General features: G+C 45.3%; 1 protein-coding gene across 28 annotated transcripts in view; it reads right to left on the bottom strand.

Annotated features, from left to right (window-relative positions):
* The window catches only part of FOXP1 (forkhead box P1), a 364496-nt gene that overhangs the window by 47686 nt on the left and 293708 nt on the right, over positions 1 to 23102 (bottom strand). For 27 of the 28 annotated variants that reach the window (XM_072044462.1, XM_072044450.1, XM_072044454.1 and 24 more), the window contains 2 exons: positions 21430 to 21589; positions 15089 to 15293 (listed from right to left, as the gene is read on the bottom strand). In XM_072044462.1, the coding sequence (XP_071900563.1) occupies positions 15089 to 15293; positions 21430 to 21589 (365 nt within the window). The remainder of the gene's footprint in view (positions 1 to 15088; positions 15294 to 21429; positions 21590 to 23102) is intronic. The other variant, XM_021266700.4, reaches the window with a different exon arrangement.

The raw sequence follows: 23102 nt of genomic DNA, 5'->3' as shown, positions 1-23102 counted from the left end.
GATTCACCCATACTTTCAAATGTGAAACCCATCATAAAAAAGGAGCCATGTAATCAAAGGACTCCACAGCACGAGGGGTTAGTGGGGGCTGTTAACCTCGCTAAGATTTGGCAGCAACGTCACAGAGCTTTCTGACTACTGAAAGCAGGGTTAAAGAAAAAACTCGTATGAACACTAAGGGGTTAATCCTTCAGCGGGATTCCAATCAATACGTAATGATTTGGCTGCACTGATCCAAGTCATGAGACGCTTTGATCCAGGCCATGTGGTGCTCAGGGAAATGTATCTGTTGCACTAACTGATGAACCATATTCTAAAATATCTTCTTTATTCAACTTCTGCATGGAAACTTCTTAAGTAAAGGAATTATTTTTGCAACATTTTCCATAACCTTAGATGACTTTAAACATAAAATGTCAAAATAATATTGAAATCTCTATTTTATGCTTACACACGTATCTATTTTTCACGGCAAATCTTTTTGCTACAGCGTGCCTGTGCTGTATTATGAACTTCAAACATACACAAAGGATATGAACACATACCAGCATCTAGGTGTGGCTTTTATGACTTATTTTATCCTGGATTACAGGTAACGTTATGGATAAACACCTACTTTCTGCCATTTTATGTTTATACACATGTGGAAATGCCGTTTATTCTTGCTCTGTAATATTATCTGCCTGCGGACTGTAACAAAATTTTGTTCGTATTATTTCTCATGCACCGGATAGCAGGAGCGCTGTAAAAAATAGCCAAGAAGTGTTAACTCAAATGCAAGGAAGTTGCCTGAGAAATTCCTGCCCAGATTCCACCAGTTCTGTGTTTGGGCCCACCAATAATCTGTAGATAACTAAAGGATTTTTAATCTTTAATTCCTCTTGAAGCAAAAAGGTAGAGATCTGACTGGAAAAGGTATTATGAGATGCACATGAAATGAATTCATGATTTCATTAAAATATTATTTTTGACAGTTTCCAAATAGTTCTTCAAGCATAAATACATGCACCAGCTACCTTATTTTCTAAAAAAAAAAAAAGGAAAAAAAAAAAAGAAAAAAAAACACTGTAGGTGGAAAGACTTGCAAAGATTTTCTCTTTAAGGGAATATTTCACTTAATCAGATTTTAAAACATGCAAGTGGGGAGAGGTTTTATCTGTTGAGATTTTGAAAAGAACAAAGGGACCGATGCAGTCCTTGCAAGGAAATTAGAAAATTACTACAGCGCACGTTTCCTCGGTTGAAAAAGAGGGAGGACGGCTGAAGACACACTGTCCACTCCAGTTAGACATGCATATGGTCAAATGCCCTCCATACACATCGGAAAAGAGTAATTTGGAAAATAATGGGTTTTGTCATCTGCTTCTACATCTGAATAAAGCAAAGTGTGAGGAAGTAGGCTTTCATGTTAACACTCCATTAAAGTCCATGAAGACTCTATATGAGAGTTATGATTTCAGTCTGTTTGGCAGAACCCAAAAAATTGAAGCCTATTAATTTACGCGGCGAGTGTTACCCATACCCCAAGACGAGTGCAGAAACGCCATGTGACACCAAGTAAGGAGTCGGTCTCCTGTGGGGTTTAAGCACTGTAAATCTCATTATAATATCAACAGCAGTCACATGGCTTAAACCCCCAGCAGGGTTTTTTAAAGTTTCTCCGCAAGAGCCTAAAGGCCATGGCCAAGTCAACGGAAAGAGTCCTACCGAGATTTGTATTTATTTTTTAAATCCAAGTGCAAATCTCCTTTCTTTCCAGGGATCTTGCACAAGACAAGACAAACTATGTAGGACATGATACCCTGGGTATTGTGTCCAAAGAAAATGACTGAATGACCAAGAGAGTATCAACTGTACACCGCGCTCAGCGTGTGCAAGGCTGGTGCTGTCAATAGCCAGGGAGACCAGCGCTGACCGTAAACAGGAACTTAAAAGGTCATTTCTGCTAACAAGACGCTAAGCGTAATATACTTAACACCTACATACAGCTTCCACTGCCATGTGACAGAGCAGAGCAACTACTTAAACCTACCAAAAATAGATACTTCAAAGTGGAACAAAAAGCCCTCGGTATGTAAAGAAAAACGCAGGCACCCTCCGTAGGCAGCGCCTTTCCGAAGCCGGTTACTGCGATCCCGCTCCGGGGCTTTTCAGTCGTGCGTTTCGGTGACCTTTATGTGTCACTATCAGATTACTGCTATTTCATCCATCCCACTTCTGGAGATGTTATAGATTGCCACTTGTTCGCTGGTGCAGCCTTAAGAAGCACCTCGAAACAAAACAAAGGGCGGTTTATGCAGGAACGGATATAACGCACAAAAGATACACAGCCAGTGGAAATGAATGGGGAACTCTGTTTTCCTTTAGCCGATCTAAGTACTCACTTTGTTTAAGCAAACAGAGGTGGAAAACGAAGATTTTAATCCAGTACATAAACAAACACTTCTCCGGGCACAATACGAATGTATATTTTTTAATTGCTCGATGATACTGTGTCTGCGTGCAGGCGCAGTTTCTGTCATCTGGATGCATCCTTGGTCTCACTGCGGAGACAGACTCGCAGAAGATCCGAGCATTGGCAAGCAGAAGCAAGTTTTTGGTCTGTTTGATTTCTAATGACACATTAGAGTAGGTGTTTGTTTCTGTCACCCTCTCCTTCCCAGGAATGCGTATTCCTGGTTGGGTACTGGTGATGCAACAGCAGTTAAGTGGAAGCGATTTTGTAACAATACGACGAAGGAACACACGATGCAAAATCAAGACGTCTTTTTTTATCTTCCGTGCAAGCTATTTGCATACAAAACGCTTACCATACAATAGAATTAACTCCAAATAATGCAACAGTGCAGCTTTATTACATCAAAGCACAACAAATAACCCTCTGGCAAGTAAAATTTCTTGCGTAAGTCAGCTTATTCATGACATACGGCAAAGTAACGAAATCCATGTGGGAAGCTGCAAACTGCGTAAGTGTCCACTTAGCCCTCGCTGCCTGCAGCCTGCCTTCCGGAAAGGCGGCTCCACGGGGCCAGGGCCAAGGGCCAGGTGCTCCCAGGGCTCCGGGAGCCGTGTGCGTGGAGCACAGGGGGCTGTACTGCTGCCTCCATCACCCTGGGAGCTCTGGAAGTGAACCACAACCCACCTACACAGTTTTGGCCAGCGAGCTTCTGGGATGTGTCTGCTGGGCTGCAGCATCACCGGGGACTTGCAGGTAGAGGAGCCACAGGCAGCTAAGCCCAGAGGAAGAAACCGAGTGGCATTTACCCAAACTAGAGACAGGAGCACAATGTGCAGGGGAAAGCAGCAACCAAAGCACCAGCACGAGAGCCACCCCTGCTGTGTGGTTCACTCCTTCCATACTTACTAACCAGGTGAAAGCGGGTACCATGCTTGGAAACACTGGCAAGAAAGTCACGGTTGGATGTAAAAGCCAAGCAAGCAGAAGCCTCAGTAATAAACAGTACTTCTGCCACACAGCGGACCGTATTTTAAATATTCATGACACTGACATAGTTCATATTCCACTGTCTCCCTTCCACATCTGCTTGGGCCAACGATCTTTGCCAAAACACTGGGGGAAGTCAGGGATGTAGAGAAGCATCCTTATTTTCTATTACAGTTATGAAGCATCTGCTCACGTTTTAACAGTGCAGAACATGCCTGAGCCACCTGCACACTGAAAAAATCAATACCACATCTCCTGCTTTCCTCTTGGAAGAGGTCCGAGCCGAGCGCCCACAGAATTGCAGAATTGCCTTTTTTTAATTATTATTTTTTTACTTTTCAGGGGCAACGGGAAGTGACTTCATCTTTGCCAGGTGCCGTGAAGGCGACGGGGGTGCAAAGCCTGGGTGGGAGCACAGGGCTCAGCCTCGCACCATGCAGTGCCTCGGGTTGAGGCGGGTGGCACAGCCACGAAACGCCACCACTGCTGATTTCTGTCCTGTACAGGAGGGGGGGTGAGACACCACCGGGAACTGAGACGGGTCTCCTGCGCTCAGGACTGCCTGGGGAGCCCTAAACCTCACCAAAAGGCACGGGAGGAATACATCTGGTGAAAATGTCAAAATTCTCTGAGCCACAAACGCTTGTGATATTTGATTTAAAATCAAAATGGAAGCAGTAACGATTAAATCCTTGTAGTAACCACTTCCTAAATCACTAACAAGAGACAAACACCCATACTCAAATGCAAGTTTCTGTCTTCATGACAGAATCAAGTGAATGAAGATATGTTTTGCAGTGAAGTTACAGTGGTACAAATCCTTTTGAATTAATACCCATGTGGCCTAGCACCCCTTTCCTTTCTAAATTGTGATTCAGAAAAAAAATATCTATCAAGAGCAGCATTAAATCCACGTACTCAGCCTGGCTAACTATTCATGCCTCCACCCCAGCCCCAGTAACTGCCCAGAAAGCAGGTATTTGATGTGAAGAGAGAATTGTCTGAGCACAGTAAATGCCTCTCCACCGCTAGGTAAAGCTTCGCAGAGGGCCGTGGGCCTTCGGGAGAGGTGACATTTGATGTGCGTGGCCAGTGGCATCTCTACGGGGAGCTGGTGTGCAGGTTTGTGGCCGCTTTGTAAGGCTGCCTTTCTCCCCTTCCTCACTGCTTCAGTCCGCATCCAGAGCGAGAGCTAAAAGAAGCTCATGTTTTACATCAAGCCCTATTGGAAGTAACAGGAGTAGTATATTACATTTTAAATGACTACACCAATTTAAGACAAATCAGGTTAAAACTGCAGCCTACAGGCTGAAATCCTCTCTTCTAATCGGAGCGCACCAACTTGTATACTTGGGTAGGAAAAAAAAAAAAATCCAAAGGCCCAGCACTGCCGATGTAACAGGAGAGCAGCAGAGCACTGCCAACCCCTGCCCTACGCCCTCACGCGACCGCGGCACCGCTCCCTGCACGCCTGCTGCACGGGGAGCGCCGGGGCATTTGCAGCAAGACTAGGACAAAATCTGGCTCGCATTCCCCTGCTCCTCCACCCCCTTCCCCACAGCACACTGCGAGAGTATAACCAGACTGGATAATTAAACACATCATCTTCTGGTTTTAATCTGTGAACGGATGGTTTGGATTATTAATCAACATTATGACCCTCTAGCACTCTAAATGTACTTCGTACTTCTTCCAGTGGCAGCCCCGCTTCCCACCCCGCAGCACAACTGCCACGGGGCCCCGACAGCCACTGCCCTGCATCACCTCCTTGGAGGAACCGAGTCCATTGCCAGACTATTTAAAAGAAATGCCCACTGGAAAAGAAAAAAATGAGAACAAAAAAGAGAAAACCCACAGCATTGAATCCATCACTTATCAGGTGGCAATTCCATTCCTGCACTTGAATTTAGCATTAACGAGTTTCTGTACTATTTAAAACTCGTATTTTTTATTTCAACCTTGTGCCTCAGTACTGTAGTGAAAAGTACATCAAATATACCCAGACGCACATGATTTGAAACGCTGGATTTTAAATTCCAGCATTGCTAACTAATGAGAACAATTTTTTCCCTCTCCCTCTTTGTAGCATCACTTCATGTACTTACATACCATAATCACATCCTCCTAGAGCCTCTATTTTTCCAGGGTGTAGATCTTTAATTCCCTTTAATCTGTCTTCATAGCCTATTCCCTCCAACTCCTTTATCATCCTAGCTGCTCTCCTCTAGATTTGCTCCAGCTTCTCTTGATCCTTTCTGCAAGAGAGAGGCCAATTGTACATCGCGCTCTAATTGTGGTGCAACTGGTTCTGCATAATGGGGGCCAGGAAAAAGGACCGACTCGGATGCGAGACGTGTGTTTACACCACCCATGACTGCACTCACCTTTTTCGCTGAGACACGGCACAGAACGTCCCACCTCCGTTGCTCAAGAGTGGCTGACGTGGCGGTTTGAGAAGGCAGTTTGGAATTTTTTAGTTCCTATCCGGGCTGCTTTCTACTTATCCTTGCTAAATCTCCTTTTATTCCTCGCTGAACTGTCTCCTAATTTACTCAGATGAAAAGGGATTGATTCGGTATCTTAGTTTAATTAGGAAAAAAATGTGATCGTACCACTTTCTGGTGTGCTTGGATTTTTTTTTTATACTTTCAGCCCAGCAACCCCATCCTTCCTATACAGCCCGTTTGTGGGGCAGAGGGATGGGGCAAGGGCAAGGCTTTGGCCCCAGTTCAGCAACGCTTTTAAGAACACACGCAAGATTAAAAAACTCAGGATTAGACCTTGAACTTCACCGAGACCGAGGTGTAAAATTACAGCCATACATACATACTTTGTAAAAAGATCCTGTTTGCCAACCTTATTTCACTGCAATTTATATTCTGTTGTTACACTTAAATATACAGCAAAAGAAAACCCCGAGAAACAAGATCTGTTCTTGTTGAACACCACAATTATGTTCTGCTACCTTTAGAGCCGAGGCAAATCCTTCCCCCCTAAACAAACCGGTGAGCCGTCAACAGATATGATTAGCATGGATTATTCACTTCGGGATCTCCCACCCCTGTCCCACAGGCGCACCCAAGGCAGCACAGAAGGTGACTGTCACATCACATAGGCGGTGACAGTCCTGCACCGCCACGGTCCTGCGGTGGCTGAAAAAGCACCATTTGGGAAAAACGGTCCTAAAAATAATTGTGATAAATAGTTACTCGAAGGGAGAAGCATGGTTAAGCTGCTGAATTCTCCCCGCCGCCTGCTTTCCCTCCTAAGGATGCTGGTTTCAAAAAGCACTGAAATCTATAGGACACCAGCCTGTTTCCCCAGGGAAGCGCGCTGAATCATACAGGTAGTGTAAATATCAGATGCTGCTGCAGGTGCTAGGCGTCTATTTGTTTGTGTTTACTGAAAGGCATAACAAATAGTCACGCTAAAGCAGAACAACATTTGGCAGCGGGATGAGAGCTACCAGAGCAGCCATAAATCACGCTCACTTGTTTATCCTCGAACCGCTGCGCCCTGCCACGGCTCCGGCCCCCCTCTGCGAGAGCCCCTTTGCTATGCTGTGCCCTTCCTTGGGGCACCCCGGTGGCAGCAGCAGGGCACGGGTGGCAGCAGGGCACCCGGCGTCCTCCTCGTCACTGCACAGCCAGGGAGGCTGTGCCACGTCACCTCGGCACCCAAAAAGAAGGAAAGGAGAAGATAAAGAGGGAAGAAAGAGTTGCGTGACGCAGGCGGCCAGCTACCATCGTTTACAGCTTTGCAACTTCGGAGTTAATTCGCAGTATAAACAAGGACGAAAATGTTTCTTCCGAGCAAGACTTCCTGTAAACTGTTCATTAGAGCGGGGCTGGGAGCGGGGCTGGTGCACCTGCTGATTAACCAGGCGCTCCAAGAGCAAACACAAACTGCAGCCAGCGAGATTGTTCTGGAATCCGCTCGGAGCTGATTTGTTCCCCCCCCCGTTAAAAATTGGATTCCACAATAAAACAAACAGCAGAACGTAGGTTGCCGAGAGTTAAAAATCTACTTTTTACACTACATTGACCACAGCACCCACAGGCACAGCTACAATGTCTTTCTATGAATGGGACAGATTGCCATATGGATGCAGACACTGAACAAGCTGTACAACTCCTGGCGACAAGTGCCTGGGGGACTGTCCTATATTAGCACCACCTGTGCTGTGGAAATTGTGCTCTGTGTATGAAGTGGTATTTAAGGGCCCATCACGATGTTATTTTTGAGTAGGCACAAAAAGGAAAATTACAGTCAAAAGGATTCTCTGGCCAGCAGATCCGTTGCTCGGCTCCCGAGCCCGTTTCCCAAAGGACCGGTTATCGTCTCCATCCCCGCGGCCCAAACTGACGAGCTGCAACACAAGGTGGCCGTTTCCTTCCCTGGGCTTACACCATGGCATTAATGAGAAGAATACAACATCAAATATACATGTGTTTTTCCCAAGCACGGGGAGAAATTAGAGCCCCATGGCCCCGGAAAGCACCAGCACTACAGTAAGTACCTGCCTGCACTGCGCATGCTGCTCCGCACAATTTTGCCACGAGTGCAGCAGGTAGGGCACAAATCCCCAGCACCGACCTCAGCCCAACAAAAGCAGAGCCCAGCTCAGGGCGAGATGTCGAGGGAGGAGGGAGAAGGGCCCTGAGCAGGACCCAGCTGCTCTACGAAGGGAGATCTCCCCCCTCTCAGACTGCAAGAAAAAAAAAAAGGATGCCAAGAAAAAGAAAAGTAAAATAAATTGAATTAAAGAAAAACAGTTGTAAAGTGAACGTTACAACCTGGGAAAAATGATGTCATTTTATTGAAAAACTCATTTTTTTCCATTAAACCATAGTGAAATGGATAAAGTTTATAAAGCTTAATGGTGGCGTTCTACTTTAAATGCTACTCAATATCTTAGCAGCGCGATATAACATGATATAACAGCTGTCAGGCTAACGGCCTCGCTTTTATTGAACAGCAGAGAAAATAGTCACACAAAAATCACCTAACTTCTCCGCTTTTACGGCATTTTCAAGGGTGTTTCTTTTCCACGCTCGGGCTGGGGGATGTACGATAAAGAAATGGTGCAGCTCTTCATTAGCTCCCTGCTCAGCTCTTTGGGACAGTTGGGTCTCCTAACAAATGCTGAGGAAGGACAACTTGCACACAGGAGGAAATCCAAAAAAAAAGGAAAAAAAAGGAGAAAAAAAAAAAGGAGAAAAAAAAAGGAACAGGAATCCACAGTGCAGTAAAACAAAACCAGGTCACTTTTTAAGACCGCTACATAAACACCTCTAATAAAAGAAGAGGACAAATTTTCATTGGACTTCAAGTATTTAGACAGGAATGTTTTAGTAAAAGTTTAACTGCAAAGTGCATGCAATTAACAGAAAGCCATCAGCTATTTCTCTGCTATGTAAAAATAGCATTAAGCTGTATTAAACGCACGTGTAAGTATCTCAGTTGCAAGAAAAGGGAGGAGATATGCAAAGCACTCAGATATCAAACAATGATCTGTTGGCCAGATGGAGGAATAAAACAATACATATGCTAAAATTTGGAAAAGTTCTGTTCTGTGTCTGCCAAGGCTCACCCGATCTATTTTAAGTGCTTTTTGATACATTAGCTTAGTGTTTGGAGTTGTACAAGTGCTCATTATTACATGTGACCAGGAACCAACCAGCCGGGTGTGTTCGGGAGCTCCCTGGTGGCAGGGCAGATCCCGGGGCTGCGCCAAGTGCCTACAGATGGGTTACTCAGCATATTCTGGGGGGGGAAACAACAACAAAAAATGAACCAGAAACACCTTTCTAGGGTTTAGCAAACGGTTCTCTGAAAGCTGTAACGTGATCAAAGGATGCCCAAATGGACTGGGAGCAAACGGTCTGTGCGACCGCCGGGAGGCTCCCGGGGCAGGCAGCACGGGGTGCTACGGCCCCAATTTGGGTACCGGTACCAACACCGAGGGCTGCTGAGGTTTCAAACTGAAGCGCAGCAATTCCAGGTCTGAGTCACGGCCGGCACTTTTCAAAGCCCATTACCCTGAGCGCTGACTCAGATGGGGAGAGCAACGGCGGCGATTTCAGCAGCTCCGGCAGGATCAGGTCGGATGCTGCAAGCTGTACAGTCACCGTGTGGGTGATGCTGTGACAGCCCCAGCTCTGGGCACGTCAGGAGGGAACGCAGCTACCAAAGGGAGTCACTTGGTGCCCCCAGCCAGCCCCACGAGCTGCTCAGGTGCTGGTAGGGTCCTGGGGGGGTTTGCACATAGGTCCCATGCAGTGTCTAAGCACCGTTGGGGAGGCAGCACCGTGGGAATACCCACTGCTAAATGAGGGATGGATTTGGGGAAACCAACCTGAATGAAACTCTGATGGTGAAGTGCACGGAGCTCAGATAACCGCAAGGAGCAGCTGGGAGGAGCCGCGGCTGAGCAGTGCTGCTGGCACCAGCGCCGAGCGAGGGCCGGGGAGCGCGCGGAGCTGCCGGCCAGGGGAGGATCAGGCCCGGGGAGCATATGGACTGCGGGCTGAAGCGTTTCATCCCGAGCATTAATAATGGACCGAAATCTGTAATTCTTAATTGTGCTGAATCCTAATGCTCTCGTCTAAGGGCCCTGGGATTTCGATGGGAGGATCAGCTGGCACGGCAGATAACAACAGTAGAACAGAGGCATTAAGCCGGAGCAGCAGAGCAGGGGTCTGCCAGGCCCTTCGGCTCGCTCCCCTTCAGAGCTTTCTCCAGCCTCCTTCCTCCGGTGACACTGGCAAGGAACAGCCATTTAAAAACCCCCGTTTATCTTATCCATCTTTCCTATGAGATGGCCGCTTGCTTAGGTGGGAGGACAGGAGGCAAGTAGGGCAGGAAGGGACACAAAGACATCAGGAGACAAACGTGGGATTGCTGCAAGATGGAGAAAGGTCTCCTGGACATGCAGTCCATCCCTCCAACTCTTCCCCTTGCAAACAGCTGTTTCTCAAACAGATCTGCACCTTCACTGGCTCACTTCTGTAGGTACAGCCTCCAGTGAACACAGGAACGGCCCAGACACAACGCAAGGGGTGAACCTGGGCTGTCCTGAGATGCAGAGACAGCAAACACAGTAGGGTTAGGGGCTTTCTGGAGGGCTCACGAGCTCAAGAGCACCTGAAAATCTCCCAGCACATGTTCAGCCAGAGCCACCTCCACTGTAAAACCTACCCACATTGGGAATATCCCTGCACACACAGGTTTTGGGATGCCTGCTGCCCATCAGGTTACAGTCAGCAGTCACCTCAAGTGACTGCACATCCCTCAGCTCTGTTCCTCTGCTCCTCCCATGAAAATAACCAAGCTTTCCCCGAGGAAGATGCATGAAAGCCGGTCCTGTCCTTGACATCTGTAAGCCCAGCAGATGTACGGAACTGGCTGCCCTTATTTATTTATTTACCGAGGTGGAGGAAAAACGCTTGCTACTGACGAAACCCAAATGCTGATAAGATGATGAGAGGTTTGCGTGCTGGCTGATGGTCTCACTTTCGCTTATCCTGAGTGAATACAAGTATCTATAACTAAATATTTCCCTTAGGGTACTGATGACTGAGGTATGTTTATTGCATTGAGTGAATTTATATATATAATCAGCACAATAAACATTATTAAATTGTCTGAGTAAAATCAAAGCATGAAACACACAGTCAGTGCTGAATTCTAATGATGCTGAATGCCCATGATTGCATGGGGAAAGGATCTTAACAAGCCTTGATTTGAGCTTTGGCATCCGCCTCACAAATCACACGAAATGTTCTCTCTTTAATAGTGCTGAATATTGATAAATGTCTCTGCACGGCACAACAGGGAAGTTGGTCTCTATTGGCAATCTTTACCAAAGTGTGTTTTTTCCTTCTCTACACTCAAGGGTTTACCCTGAATGATTTAATTATAATTTTCCTTGTGTAAGACAAATTAAAGAGGAGAGTAGGAGTGTCATGCCAAAGCAGATTATTTATCTCCTTAACAGATTGCTGTGCACCAAACCCCAGAGCTGCTGCTGCTGCTACTTACAGGAACGGGGCGAAATGTGGGACAAAAGCATGGATGTAATATACATTTAAAGCCCAAATGAATGAAAGCATTAACCCATTATTTATAGCTGGAATCGTTTCATTCCCGTGAAAGCCCCCGTGCGCAGGGCACGTATAAACCAAGCGCAGCACCAATATCCTCCCTGGCCCGTGCCCACAACAGGGGCTGCCTCCTGCTTCCAAGGGCACGTTGCTGCCCTGAAGCTTGGCCACATCCTGGGGTGACGCTGGCCACCCGCCTGCCCTTGGCTCCGTGCCGTGCAGGAGAACTTGCCCAGCACGGCACCGGGGCTTCTTCCTCTGTGCGCAGCAGTGGCGCTGGGCCCGCGGCACGGCGACGCGTGGGCACACCGAGCAGCCAGTGAGTGCCTTCCTCCTGCTATTTTGAAACTTCTTTACAGCGACGACGTGCTTTTACCCTGCACGTTCAGCTGAGCTGCCGCTCACCGAGGACTTGCACACAGGTTCTGCTGCTGCCCCTGCAGCCAGCCGAGCGCCTCCTGCTTCACAGGGCTCACGCGCTGACCAGTGGGATCAGGAGCCCCATAAAACACGGCCTGAACTATCCAGCACCAAGTGCCAGCGATGACAGCGATGACAGTAACTCCCACATAACCAACTTGCCTCCCGCAGCCCACTCCTTCTCAAAAGTCCAAGAGGGAAGAGGGGGGGAAACAGCTTTACAGCACACCCTAAAAGTTAATGTTACCTGTATATGATTATTTATTGCTGCTGGGCAGTCGTTATGATGTGGCTGTGGTTAACTGTTAGGACACTTACAGCTTTTACTACGCGCTTTTTATTGTTGTTTAAATCTAAATAAATAGCTCCTGGTCGTATCAGACCCCAGCCAGCAGTTGACTCTGCACAGAGCGTGCACCCCGGATGCGGTCGGCGCGCTCACCCGCTGCAGAGCCCCGCACGGGCCCTCCTGCACCCACACGGTGCCAGGACACAGCCACCCCATGCAGCAGCACCACGCACATCTCATCAAATGCTACAGGCGAGTGGGCAGATTCTGGGTGCTCTTTGGGAGAGACCCAACCCCAATGTATCAGCCTCCCCATTGCGGGGTGACAAATGCAAAGTTGGCTCAGGTCTGCACATTCATCAGGAAGGAGGTAAGGGAAATGGCAACCCCAAACCCGAGAGCCCCACCTGACCTGATGGCAGGCTAGGGACCATTTCCATGAGCCCTGCTGCACTGGCAGCTCAGCTGAACTAGCTGGGCTCAACAACAGGCACAGATTTCCCCGCACGTCCAGCCAAGCCGTGCTCCTGCCAGACCCACCGTTATTTCCAGTCCTAGCCTCTGCCATCAAAAAGCAACCAGAACTCTGCCCATGCCTGTGCTGTTTGTAACGGGGCTAAATTTCACCTCCTGGGGGCTTTCAGGCATACACCTGATGCTGCCGCACATCCACACTCCTCTCATTGCTCACTCGCCACCCCAAGAGCCCTGGCCAGAGATAAATACCCTTCAGAAAGGAAGCCAGCTCAACGCCTCCAAACAAGAGGAGCTTCTGTGTCATCTGAAATGCAGGCAGGCACCACGGGGCCTGATGAGACTGCAACAAAACCCTTAAGTGCATCCGTAGGCATTCTTCTGCCTGTAGTCTCCTGCTCTACTTAGGGATAAAGATGTAATTCAATCACTGCAGCAAATGGATGGCGTAAACCTTCAGTGAACCAAATAGCGGCGAGATAAAGCAAACTCTGCAGCCCTCCTATTTGTATTCCTAAATACAACTATTTTTGTATTTTGATATTGAAGAGAACTCAATAGAAACCTAAGTGAAGCATAATGACAAGCTTTAACAATGCATCTATCAATTCAACAACAGAGGATTCTAAGTCTTCCAACCACATTCAGTCACAAACAATACTGTGGCATGTTTATGCCTTCCTAATTAATTTATTTGGAACTTTACTAATAAAAACGTATGTATCTCCTTGTTTGTAGATCCCGATTACCTCCAGGCCACAATTACACAACAGCACTCAGCGCTCAGACACACAGATTTACAGTCCCACTTCACAGAACACATGAGAAAATTCTGACTTCAGCCTAGATTCGCGTATTTCCTCTGCCTTTCAACCTACACAGCAATGGCACGTTGTCTCCTTGGCTAGACTGCCATTAGCAGACAGCACGTGTGTCTATGCAGCATCCATTTCATTGCATGAGTTTTTGTTTTATAAATTAATAAAAACATAGATACAACAATTATTGGGAAGTCATAAACCCGTCTTGTTCAGCTCCATGTGTAGCAAAAAGGGAACTTGATTGTTTAATAAGCATCGGTTTGTTTTAGCATCCCATCTAAGTCTTCATGAAAATCATGTCCTTGACACTTGCACACATTATAAACGTGTACACTAATGTTCTGCCACGTCCTTGCCATGGATAGAAAATGATGCCTCATGCACACAGCAGTTCTTTCAAACACAGGGCGTGGTGTTCTTTTAAACCTATCTATCCCCAACACCACTATTTTCTTAATATTAGAAAGATGAAAGAGGCATTTATATAGCTTTTGTACCAATCTACTTTCAGGCCACTAGAAATACAAACTCTATGGCTTAAAAATTCCATTATCCTCTTTCTAATGAATGAAAGGAGGATGGAAAGACAAAGCCATCATTTTCCATAAAACCCAGCTTTCACTAGCGTCTGACGTAACATTTCTAGATGGGTGAAGGGGCTCTCCTGAATGCAAAGAAGCACGATGCTCCCGGTGCACCGAGGATGCTCACGTGCTCCCCAAGACCCCTCTCCTCTGCCGCAGCGTCGGCAGTGCTGCTGCCTGTGGCCCCAGCCCGTCTATCTCACCGTGAGCAAAAGTTATGTTGTTAGACACGCCTCAGTGAAATCTGGGGGTGTAAAGAAACAAACCTGCAATAAAGCATCCTTGCGAATAAAGCGGAGCCCGTGCTGAGAAGCACATCAACAGACAACCCCTGATTTAAGCCATTTCTTCTAACAATGCAAGACTAGCAAGTATAAATTAACTCACACTTTTAAAAGCCAAACAACACCAGTTAGCTAATTTTATCAGCACTTAAAAAAATCACTTTGTTTTAGAGGAACCTAGCAAACTCAAGTCTAGCCTGCTTTGCAAAAGCAGGTAAATACATAGAAAAAGAGGCAAAAGTCTCAGATGAGAGGGGGTGCTGAAATTTGGCAAAAAGCAGGGGCTGTGTGCTAAAACAGCCTGTAGTGACCAACTGGTTTTGTTCTCACCTCTGGTCTGCAAACCCAAAGCACATCAGGAGTACCACTACCCGTGATGCAGAACTCTAAAGAAAACCAGCTTACGCTCTTCACACTTTCCTCCACGCGCTTATCCAATACACTTTTAATTAGCTAATTGTGCCCACATTGATCCAATTAACAAGCCACAAAGATCTGAACAAAAGGAGCGTATTCTGCCCAGTGGAGACTCCATTCAACCACGCCAAAATCAGACAGAGCAAGATGGGGAGGACAAAATCGAGGCCAAGCCTGTTGGCCACCGTTCCCAACAATTCTGCCCTCAATTTAGGCACGAGGCTGGATGGTAACTCCAGCAGCACCTACCTCTCCCGTTTAGGAGTGTGGACCGATAGCTGTCCGTTAGTTGAGGCGTGTGGGTTTATTATTAAGGAGGTCTTAGATGGCGCGGACGAAGAGACGCAGGTGGTGGACAGGTCGAGGCTGCTGTGGTTGTTGCTGGCTGCCTCCTCGGCTGTGTGCGAGCTTGTCACTTCCTTCCAGAGCTGCTGCAGTTCTGTTGGAATCATGCCTGAAACAAACAAATTGGATAATTAAATCAATTAACAGCTAATTCGGCCGTCTTCAAACAGTAATTAAATCAAAGAGTCAGTAAACAAAGCCTAGTGTTAGTTTTGTGTGTGTGTGTGTTTACACGCATGTATTTTATTTCATATTTTTTTTTAAATAACTAAAGGCTAATCCCAAACACTGCACGCCTCCTGCGACGTTTTCTGGTGTGCACCTGCAGTACCTCTCCAGGGCTAAATGTGGGGTCTGGGGGAAGGAGATCCACGCCACACAACCCCCACCCAACAGCACATGAATTATTATTGCTTTCTGTAATTTTTAGACCAGAGGGCCCAGGCCCTCCTCAGGCAGAAATCCCCCGAGCTCACAGCAAGGGCGGCCAAGGGCTGCTCTGCAGTCAGCTGGAGAAGTTTCATTTCAGCTTATTTTTTGTTGTTTTAAGGCAAATAAATACATCCTAACCTGTTTTTAAAAGAAAGGAAGGTCTGGGGGAAAAAAAATACTCAGCTTTATTATTATGACAACACGAACCACAATATGACTAATTTTGTGCTTAAGTTTTAAATGATGACAAATAGCTTTGTTATTAAATACAGTTTTTATTAATCACTTTTAGACATAAATTATGAATTCATATTGTCTTCCTGAAATGCTTTTCAAATTTTAACAGTCAAATTGATTATACTATGATTATTTCATTAACACACCTATCTTTCTCATTAATTTTGGTTTCTCGAACTGCTCACTTAATTGATGGATGTGTCTACTGAAAAACTGTATAACTTTCTATACAAGTAACACTATTATTACTGTCATTTCTTAGATCAATGCTAATGAGCCATTCAAAAGTAAAATGAAAACATAAAATAAGCTTCAAGAAATCAAAAAAAATTGTTTTTTGATTGTGCCAAAATGGACACCAGGCTTGGGACATGCGTGCAGCACTCAATAAATAGTCTGAGTGAAAACTTTGCAAACTCCAGTGGGCTGTATTTTTGTCTGGAGCAGGGGGCACACACGTCAGCATGGCTTGGGTTCACAGTGAGATCATGGTTTTGGATAAAGCCTATGTTTGTGACACGATCAAACAAGTCGAGTTCTCGAATTGAAGGCTGTTTCAGTGCTCTTTCACAAGGCCATGGGAAAAAATGAGCAGCAGAGACGCACCGCTTCAATATTCAGAAAAAAATAAAAATAAAAGGCAGCGTCTGTGTGTTTTTAAAGAGGTTTCTCATCACTGTGCTTCGAGATCGTTTGGGTGACTGTTCATTGTTTCAGTGTGTCATGGCACTGGAGCTATCCTAAGGAAACCTGCCATTTTCTGAGTGTACAGCAGCAGCTCAAACAGCCACGTATCTCACCAAACCTAAGGTATTGAAATAAAAAAAAAAAAAAGGCAGTATGCATTATATTCATTTGAAACACATAATAAAAAATGCCAAGGTCTAAATTTAATTTATTTTTGTCATTTAGAATACAATGGATAGATAATCATCTCAACGTGATCAGCCAAACATCTTTACTTTGCTAAACTGTTAAAGATTTTAATTATGCTAGCTTTGGAGAGCACTGGTCTAATGAGGCGATAGACTCCAGAGAATCTAAGTGGTTAAGAACTGTGAAATGAGTCTGATAGGATTTTTTTATATTCACCGTGGATCGTTTGCATATCAAAGAGGAGTAAATTATTGCACGACAGACCAATAACCTTCCCCGCCTTTCTGAGAGTAGCATTAACAAAAACAGTTGGTCTCCGGTAACGGTTCACTACTAAAAAATGCTCAAATCCTTAAGTATCTGCAATTAATATATATTATAAAAGAGGCTTCAATTTATACATTAAGTGATCAGATATTCGTAGGACACATCCATTCCTCTAAAGCCACGTCATTTTCCTTTCATAAGAACCAAATGCCAATTATATTTTGATGAATTCTGTCCCAAATGAGCATTTAGTTATTACACACATTCAATTATTACTTGTCCCCTGAAATTAAACCTCTGAGCAAATTAAACAAAGAAAAAGGTCAGTACACAAGCCTATGTCCTGTTTTGCTGTATCTGGGCTATTATTTTCAAACACCTTGTGAAGTGACAGTGTGGGATGTATTTTTAGCTAACACGCTTGACAGCGCTGTCTGCGCACTAACAATTACCTGCGAGCGCGGCTGACCCTTACACCACTGTTTACTCAATGGAAACAATAGTGAATAGACTTGTCTGTTGATGATAACATATTGATAGGAGACCGTATGAGTCGACACCTATTTTTATTTTCAAGAATAAGCAAATAGGGAAAGAATAACTGCCTTCCCCCCTCCTACCAGCCCCTATCTGGACAAATCAGTTTTTAATTGGCGAAGGGGCCGTGCCCACTCTCCTTTCTCCGTCCCCGCTTCTCCTTTCCCCTTTCCTTCCCCTCCCGGTCACTTCTGGATACTTCATCTGCAGCCTGCAGAGTTATACAGCTGTTAAAATAGACACATTCAGTATTATATATTGTGATATGAATAACATATATTCATATCTCTCCGTAGATCCTCTAAAAGTCAAGGGGGTTGTTCTAACTTCCTATACGACTGTAGCTCTTATTAGCACAAAAGAGAGCTATAGCATATAGCGAAAGAGAAATACAAAATACCCATTTCGGGGGAAATAATGATGGAGAAAATAAAGATTTCAGGCTGGATGCCATTAGAGAAGAGTTAGCTGTGATGTCATACCTGCACACAATCCATCATTCAAAAATGAAAGCATCGCTGACATCATTTGATTATTAAAAAATAAAACTATTTAAAAAAAAAAAAGCCTCCCTCCTCCTTCCCCAAATGTCGTTCTTTCAGAATAATTCTGAAGAGCATTCCTAACTAGCCTGTCAAATTGGGCAGCTGAAAGGTACGCTCATTACTCATCTGGCAAAATGGTTAAATAAAATAATAGAACAAATGGTAAAAGTAAGTCGAACAGATTCATGAACACTCGCAATAAATTATGTAATTTACCATTTAACAGTTTCATTTTAATAGCGAGAGGTAAATTTTCAGTCCGATTCCCAGAACTGCACTGCAATTACCCGAGCTCACTACTGCTTGTGCCGCAACTTCGTACGTACAAATAAGGGGATTTAGACCTGAAACTGCCAGATCTACGGGAGCAATCAGGCACCTTCATGTCTCCGTCCTATTATTTTCACTCACTAGTGATCTGAAGTGTGATTTGCAGTTTCATTTTACAGCTCCTAAAGATCTAGCTCTCACAGCTCCGAACGCTGCTGAAATGTGGTTTATTTTTAAATTGCTACTATGTACAGATGTAAAATCTAGATTATAGATGTGTCTAAATACAAACCAGTACAGATTACACAAATACAACACTAAAGGATGTGCTATTTTGTGTAAGACAATAGGCGAGCACTGAAACTAAAATACAGCTTTGAACAATGTATTAGTTCTAAAAACATAACAAAACCCCACTTATGAAGTAGCATTCTCTCCTTAGAAACATTTATTGCTATTATAGATACTTAAGAATAAAAAGCAAAATGCTCTTAACCAAATTCATAGCTACATTAACTGGAGGGCTGGATTTTTCTTTTTATATGCACACTGACAGTATTTGTCTCACTCTTGCCAACTGTTCTGAAAACAAAAGAGCATGATATATGTAATTTTTTTTTTTCTTAAATAAGAAGTGTCCATTACCAATTATTTTAAACTATAGCCCTGGCTCCTCGTTGCATTTTTCAGGACAACTAGTCCCCTTCATTATGAAAGAAAATGTAGGCACAGGTTTAAAAAATGTATGTTGTGGGGACAGTTGACAGATTACCGCTCACGGAACTCAATTTCCCAACCCCAGGTATCACCGGCTCAAAGACAAACAGAGTTGCTCAACCTCTTTGTGTCCTTGTACCTCCATACCCAGGTGACCATGTTCAAGCAAGCAGAAAGTTGATTTAAACCTCGTAATGACATCAGTTTTAAGCCATCGTCTCTCTGATCAAAAAAAATCGCGCTGGATCGCAACCTGCCTGAATTCTCGGGCTCCCCTCCGCCCCCAGCCAGCCCCGTCCCCCCGCTGCTCGAGGCTCATCTCCCTGCCCAGCACAGCCTCGGGACCCTCCTGTTTGTGTTTGGGCTCTCTCTGGCACCCCTTCGGTTTTAAAATAGGCTTCTTCCCAACGTGGCGAGGACTAATAGTGGCACCGCGCCGCTAGCCGTATCAATCAATGCCACGACTGCTGAATTACCTACTGGTGTCTCCGATGTGTTACTGCACAGATTACACTTCATGCATCACCACATTCATTTCTTTCACATTACACATGAGCGTGTCTTGTCACTGCCCAATTGCCCTCCTTTGGACAGCTTAACTGATGTACTGTACAATGAACCTCACTGAGCAAACTTAATAGTATAGGAGCTGTGGGAAAAATTAGAAAGGTTGAAGCTTGAGTCCAGTGGGCACGTGGGAACGGCTTGTGATGTTTCCAACAATAAATCCGAGGCATAATTAAGGCGCGTTACACCATTCTGCAAGTACAAATGGCACCGGTCTACATGCCCTTTTTCCCGAGCTCATCTCGTGCCTTCTCCCCAGCCCTCAGCACGCTGATGGCGACCCACGAGCCACCCCTGGGCCTGATCCTGCAGCTCCCTGCCACTCGCCTTCCCGCAGCAGGACAAGTCTAACGTCAGCAGGCTGGTTCTGGGATGCAGGAAAGCCAAACCCAGTCCTGCAGAGGGAAGCGTGGGTTCCCAAAAGGGGGCTTGGTGCTCAAACACCTTTGAGGGTCTAGCAAAAATGAAAACCAAGCCTGAGCAAACCATGCAGACACGTGGCAGAGCAGACTCTGCTCCCCAGCTTCGTCTCCCTCTGTCCACACCAGTTAACGCTCACCAGGCACCTCACTTTCCTTTTTGCAGCTACACACACAGAAAAAGGGAGGGTGAAGGGCAGAAGCAATTTCTCCCACCACCCCATTTAACCGAACAGAGCTGAATGTAAATTCATTATATGGTTTAGCAACCAGTAGCAGCCCCAAGGCTGCTTTGAAGAGCCCAAATCATTTCAAGCTGAGCTGACTCCAGTTGTTGAGGTGGGTGTTTAAATTTATTAGGGGGCAAAGGGAAGGAAAAGGCTTGACTATTCAGAAACACCAGCATCTTAGTTGAAAGACCTGGTCCTCCCTGAGCCATGCCAACTTTGAACCACCTGCTTTAATCACAACAGACAAGAGCTCAGACGAGTCTGTTAAAATGTCCTAGAGGTTGTACTGAAACCCAGTTGAAAAAAAACTATATGTATTAAGCCAAGAAGGAAAAGAAAGAACAAAACTGCCCAGGTTGTGATTACTGCCAAAAGTATTGTGATTTAAGTAGCTATCGCTTTCAACGTATCAGTATCTTTAGAAAAAATAAAGTAGGGATTTCAGCAAATCAGTAACTTCCTGCGGAGTGCGGGACCGAATAAAGATGTAGGAGGATCTAATTGTCAATAACACCAGTATAACACCATTAAAATTAAATGGAGTTAATCCCAATTTGCCTCAGCGTGGAGGGAAGAATGAAGCTCTGACGTCCAGAGGCAGTGAAATGAAGGACATATAAACAGGCATGGAGAGGAGACACTGCCACCTTTCCCTTTCAGCTGCAGAAAAGGGCAATCGCGTTTCTACAGCTCGGCAGCGTGCGATCAGCGCTCCTCTGTGCCCAGCTCCCCACCAGTGGTAGAGCCAGAAAGGGCCAAAATAGCACATGAAAAAAAATAATAAGAAGAAAAAGCTGCTCTCACGCTATCCTAAGCCATGAACCCAGCACCAAAATTTTATTAGGAAGCCTCCTGCGGAGGATTTCAAGTCCGGATTAGTACAACCAGCAGCTTCGAGTCCGCCAGGCTGGATATAGCTGTGCAAATTGAATCCAAACTCCAAACCACCTGCCCCCCTGCTAGTGAGAGCAGCCCATGGTTTCAGTGCTGCCCTTCTCAAAAATACCTTTCTAATGCCCACCTTGTCTGTCAGAATGTTTCTTTGCTCATTATTTTGCAAGCCTATGAGATCTCTGTGTCTCACTGAGTGACAATTTGGTGTGCAGGTGCTGTCTGCCTGCTCGGCAGCCCCCCAAGTCCTCACCTACCTTGTGCAAGAGGCTGCAAAGGCAGAGTAGGCTGGCCAGGCTGGATCGTTAGCAGCCCTTGACGCTGCAAAGTCAGGAGGTGCTGCTGCTGCAACTGCTGCATCTGTAAGAGTTGCTGCTGAAAGGCCAACTGCTGTGTAGCCACCTGCTGTTGCTGGGGCTGGAAAAGAAAAAAAATGCACATTTGTCAATACAGAGCAAAAAATATTAACAGAGGACTTGCAGGCTCAACAGACTGCAGCTCCTGATCATAGTCATTTGGTAGCAAGGAAGGACAGCGAGCCCACCACCCAGCACCAAGGACCCCAAGGCTCGTGTAGGTGCTGGAGCTACCAACAGGGCTGCAGGAAATTTGCACCTCCAGTGAATACTTTAATCCCACCTCAATTCCTCCTGCAATCCCAATGAAAAACGCATGCAGAATTTGGTGCACATGGCTGTGTTTTACCCCAGAAGCAGCTGCCCTTCAGTGGTGGATGGAGCAAACGCTGCTGGCAGCTGTGGAAGCCCGGGGCAGTTCTTCGAAGCAAAGAACACGCCGAACGTGAGTTGCCCCACGTAACCACATCGCGCTTGGACGTCATGAAAAACAGCCCTGTACTCTGCTCTGTTTGCTCATGCATGGGTTGTCTCGACAATTAAGGCAGTACAACCGGCTTGATTTATGGTATTTTACACTTACTCTCTCTTATCCATCCATCAAGCAACAATACTTTGTTACGTGCAGAATTATTCTTTGCTGTATTTAAGGCTGCTACTTGTGCACTTTGAAATTTTTAATTATTCTCACTCTAAAGAAGACGGAGTTGCTTTACTCTGCAGGGACGTGAACCCTGAACCTCCGAGGTGTAAAAGAACATGTTGCTTTTCTCACTACTGTACCCGGAGAAGCTTTTAACTACTCTGTTTATCACTTCTGACATAAATAAATGAGAAAAAATCAGACCTTTGAAGAAGAAAAACTTCATCTAATATTGTTAATTAGCCATGACAAACGATGAAATAACATTGTAAATCTTTCATAGAAACAGCCACTAGATTTTAATTACACACATTCATAATTTAGCAAACAACATCTTACTTGAATGTGAGTGTTTAATATGTACAGTACTCCAGGCTTCTGAGTCCTTAATTTTGTTCAGTTAAGGAAGCCTCTAGGTTTTGCTTCCATGCTCATCTTGTGTTTTATTTGCTTTGTTCTTTAAAATCCATGAAAGGCTTTGCGTTTTGATAAATATCTTTTTATTTATTGTACAATGACAGGAGGAAAACTTTTGTTGTGTAAAACATCAATACATCATGCCAGTGTTTAGCAGTTTCTTGTGCTAGCCAAAAAAAATTAATGTAGATTTCCTTAGTAATTATCTGAGTGATAGAAAGATAATACAGTGCAGTAGTACAATAAATAGAAGGAAATTATCTAATATCCCTAATCTGCTAGGAATCATATCAAGGTGGAGGTCTTATACACATTATGGCTAACAATTATGGAAAAAAAAAATTAACTCTTGCAAAACTACACACTTCTGCAAATAAAGCCTGGCCAGACCGCCAGCGTTCGGTGGCCCCTCCCTGGTATCGGTGCGGAGGATCGCTGGCCCCGTTCCCTGCTGGTGTCAAGCAGGAAAAATCCACCCGGGTCACAGGAGCAGGGCTGACGGCCACCAGCCAGG

Source organism: Anas platyrhynchos, chromosome 13 (assembly GCF_047663525.1).
Source record: "Anas platyrhynchos isolate ZD024472 breed Pekin duck chromosome 13, IASCAAS_PekinDuck_T2T, whole genome shotgun sequence".
NCBI lineage: Eukaryota > Metazoa > Chordata > Aves > Anseriformes > Anatidae > Anas > Anas platyrhynchos.
The sequence above is the reverse complement of the archived record's forward strand: the minus strand, read 5'-3'. Positions and strand labels throughout refer to the sequence as shown.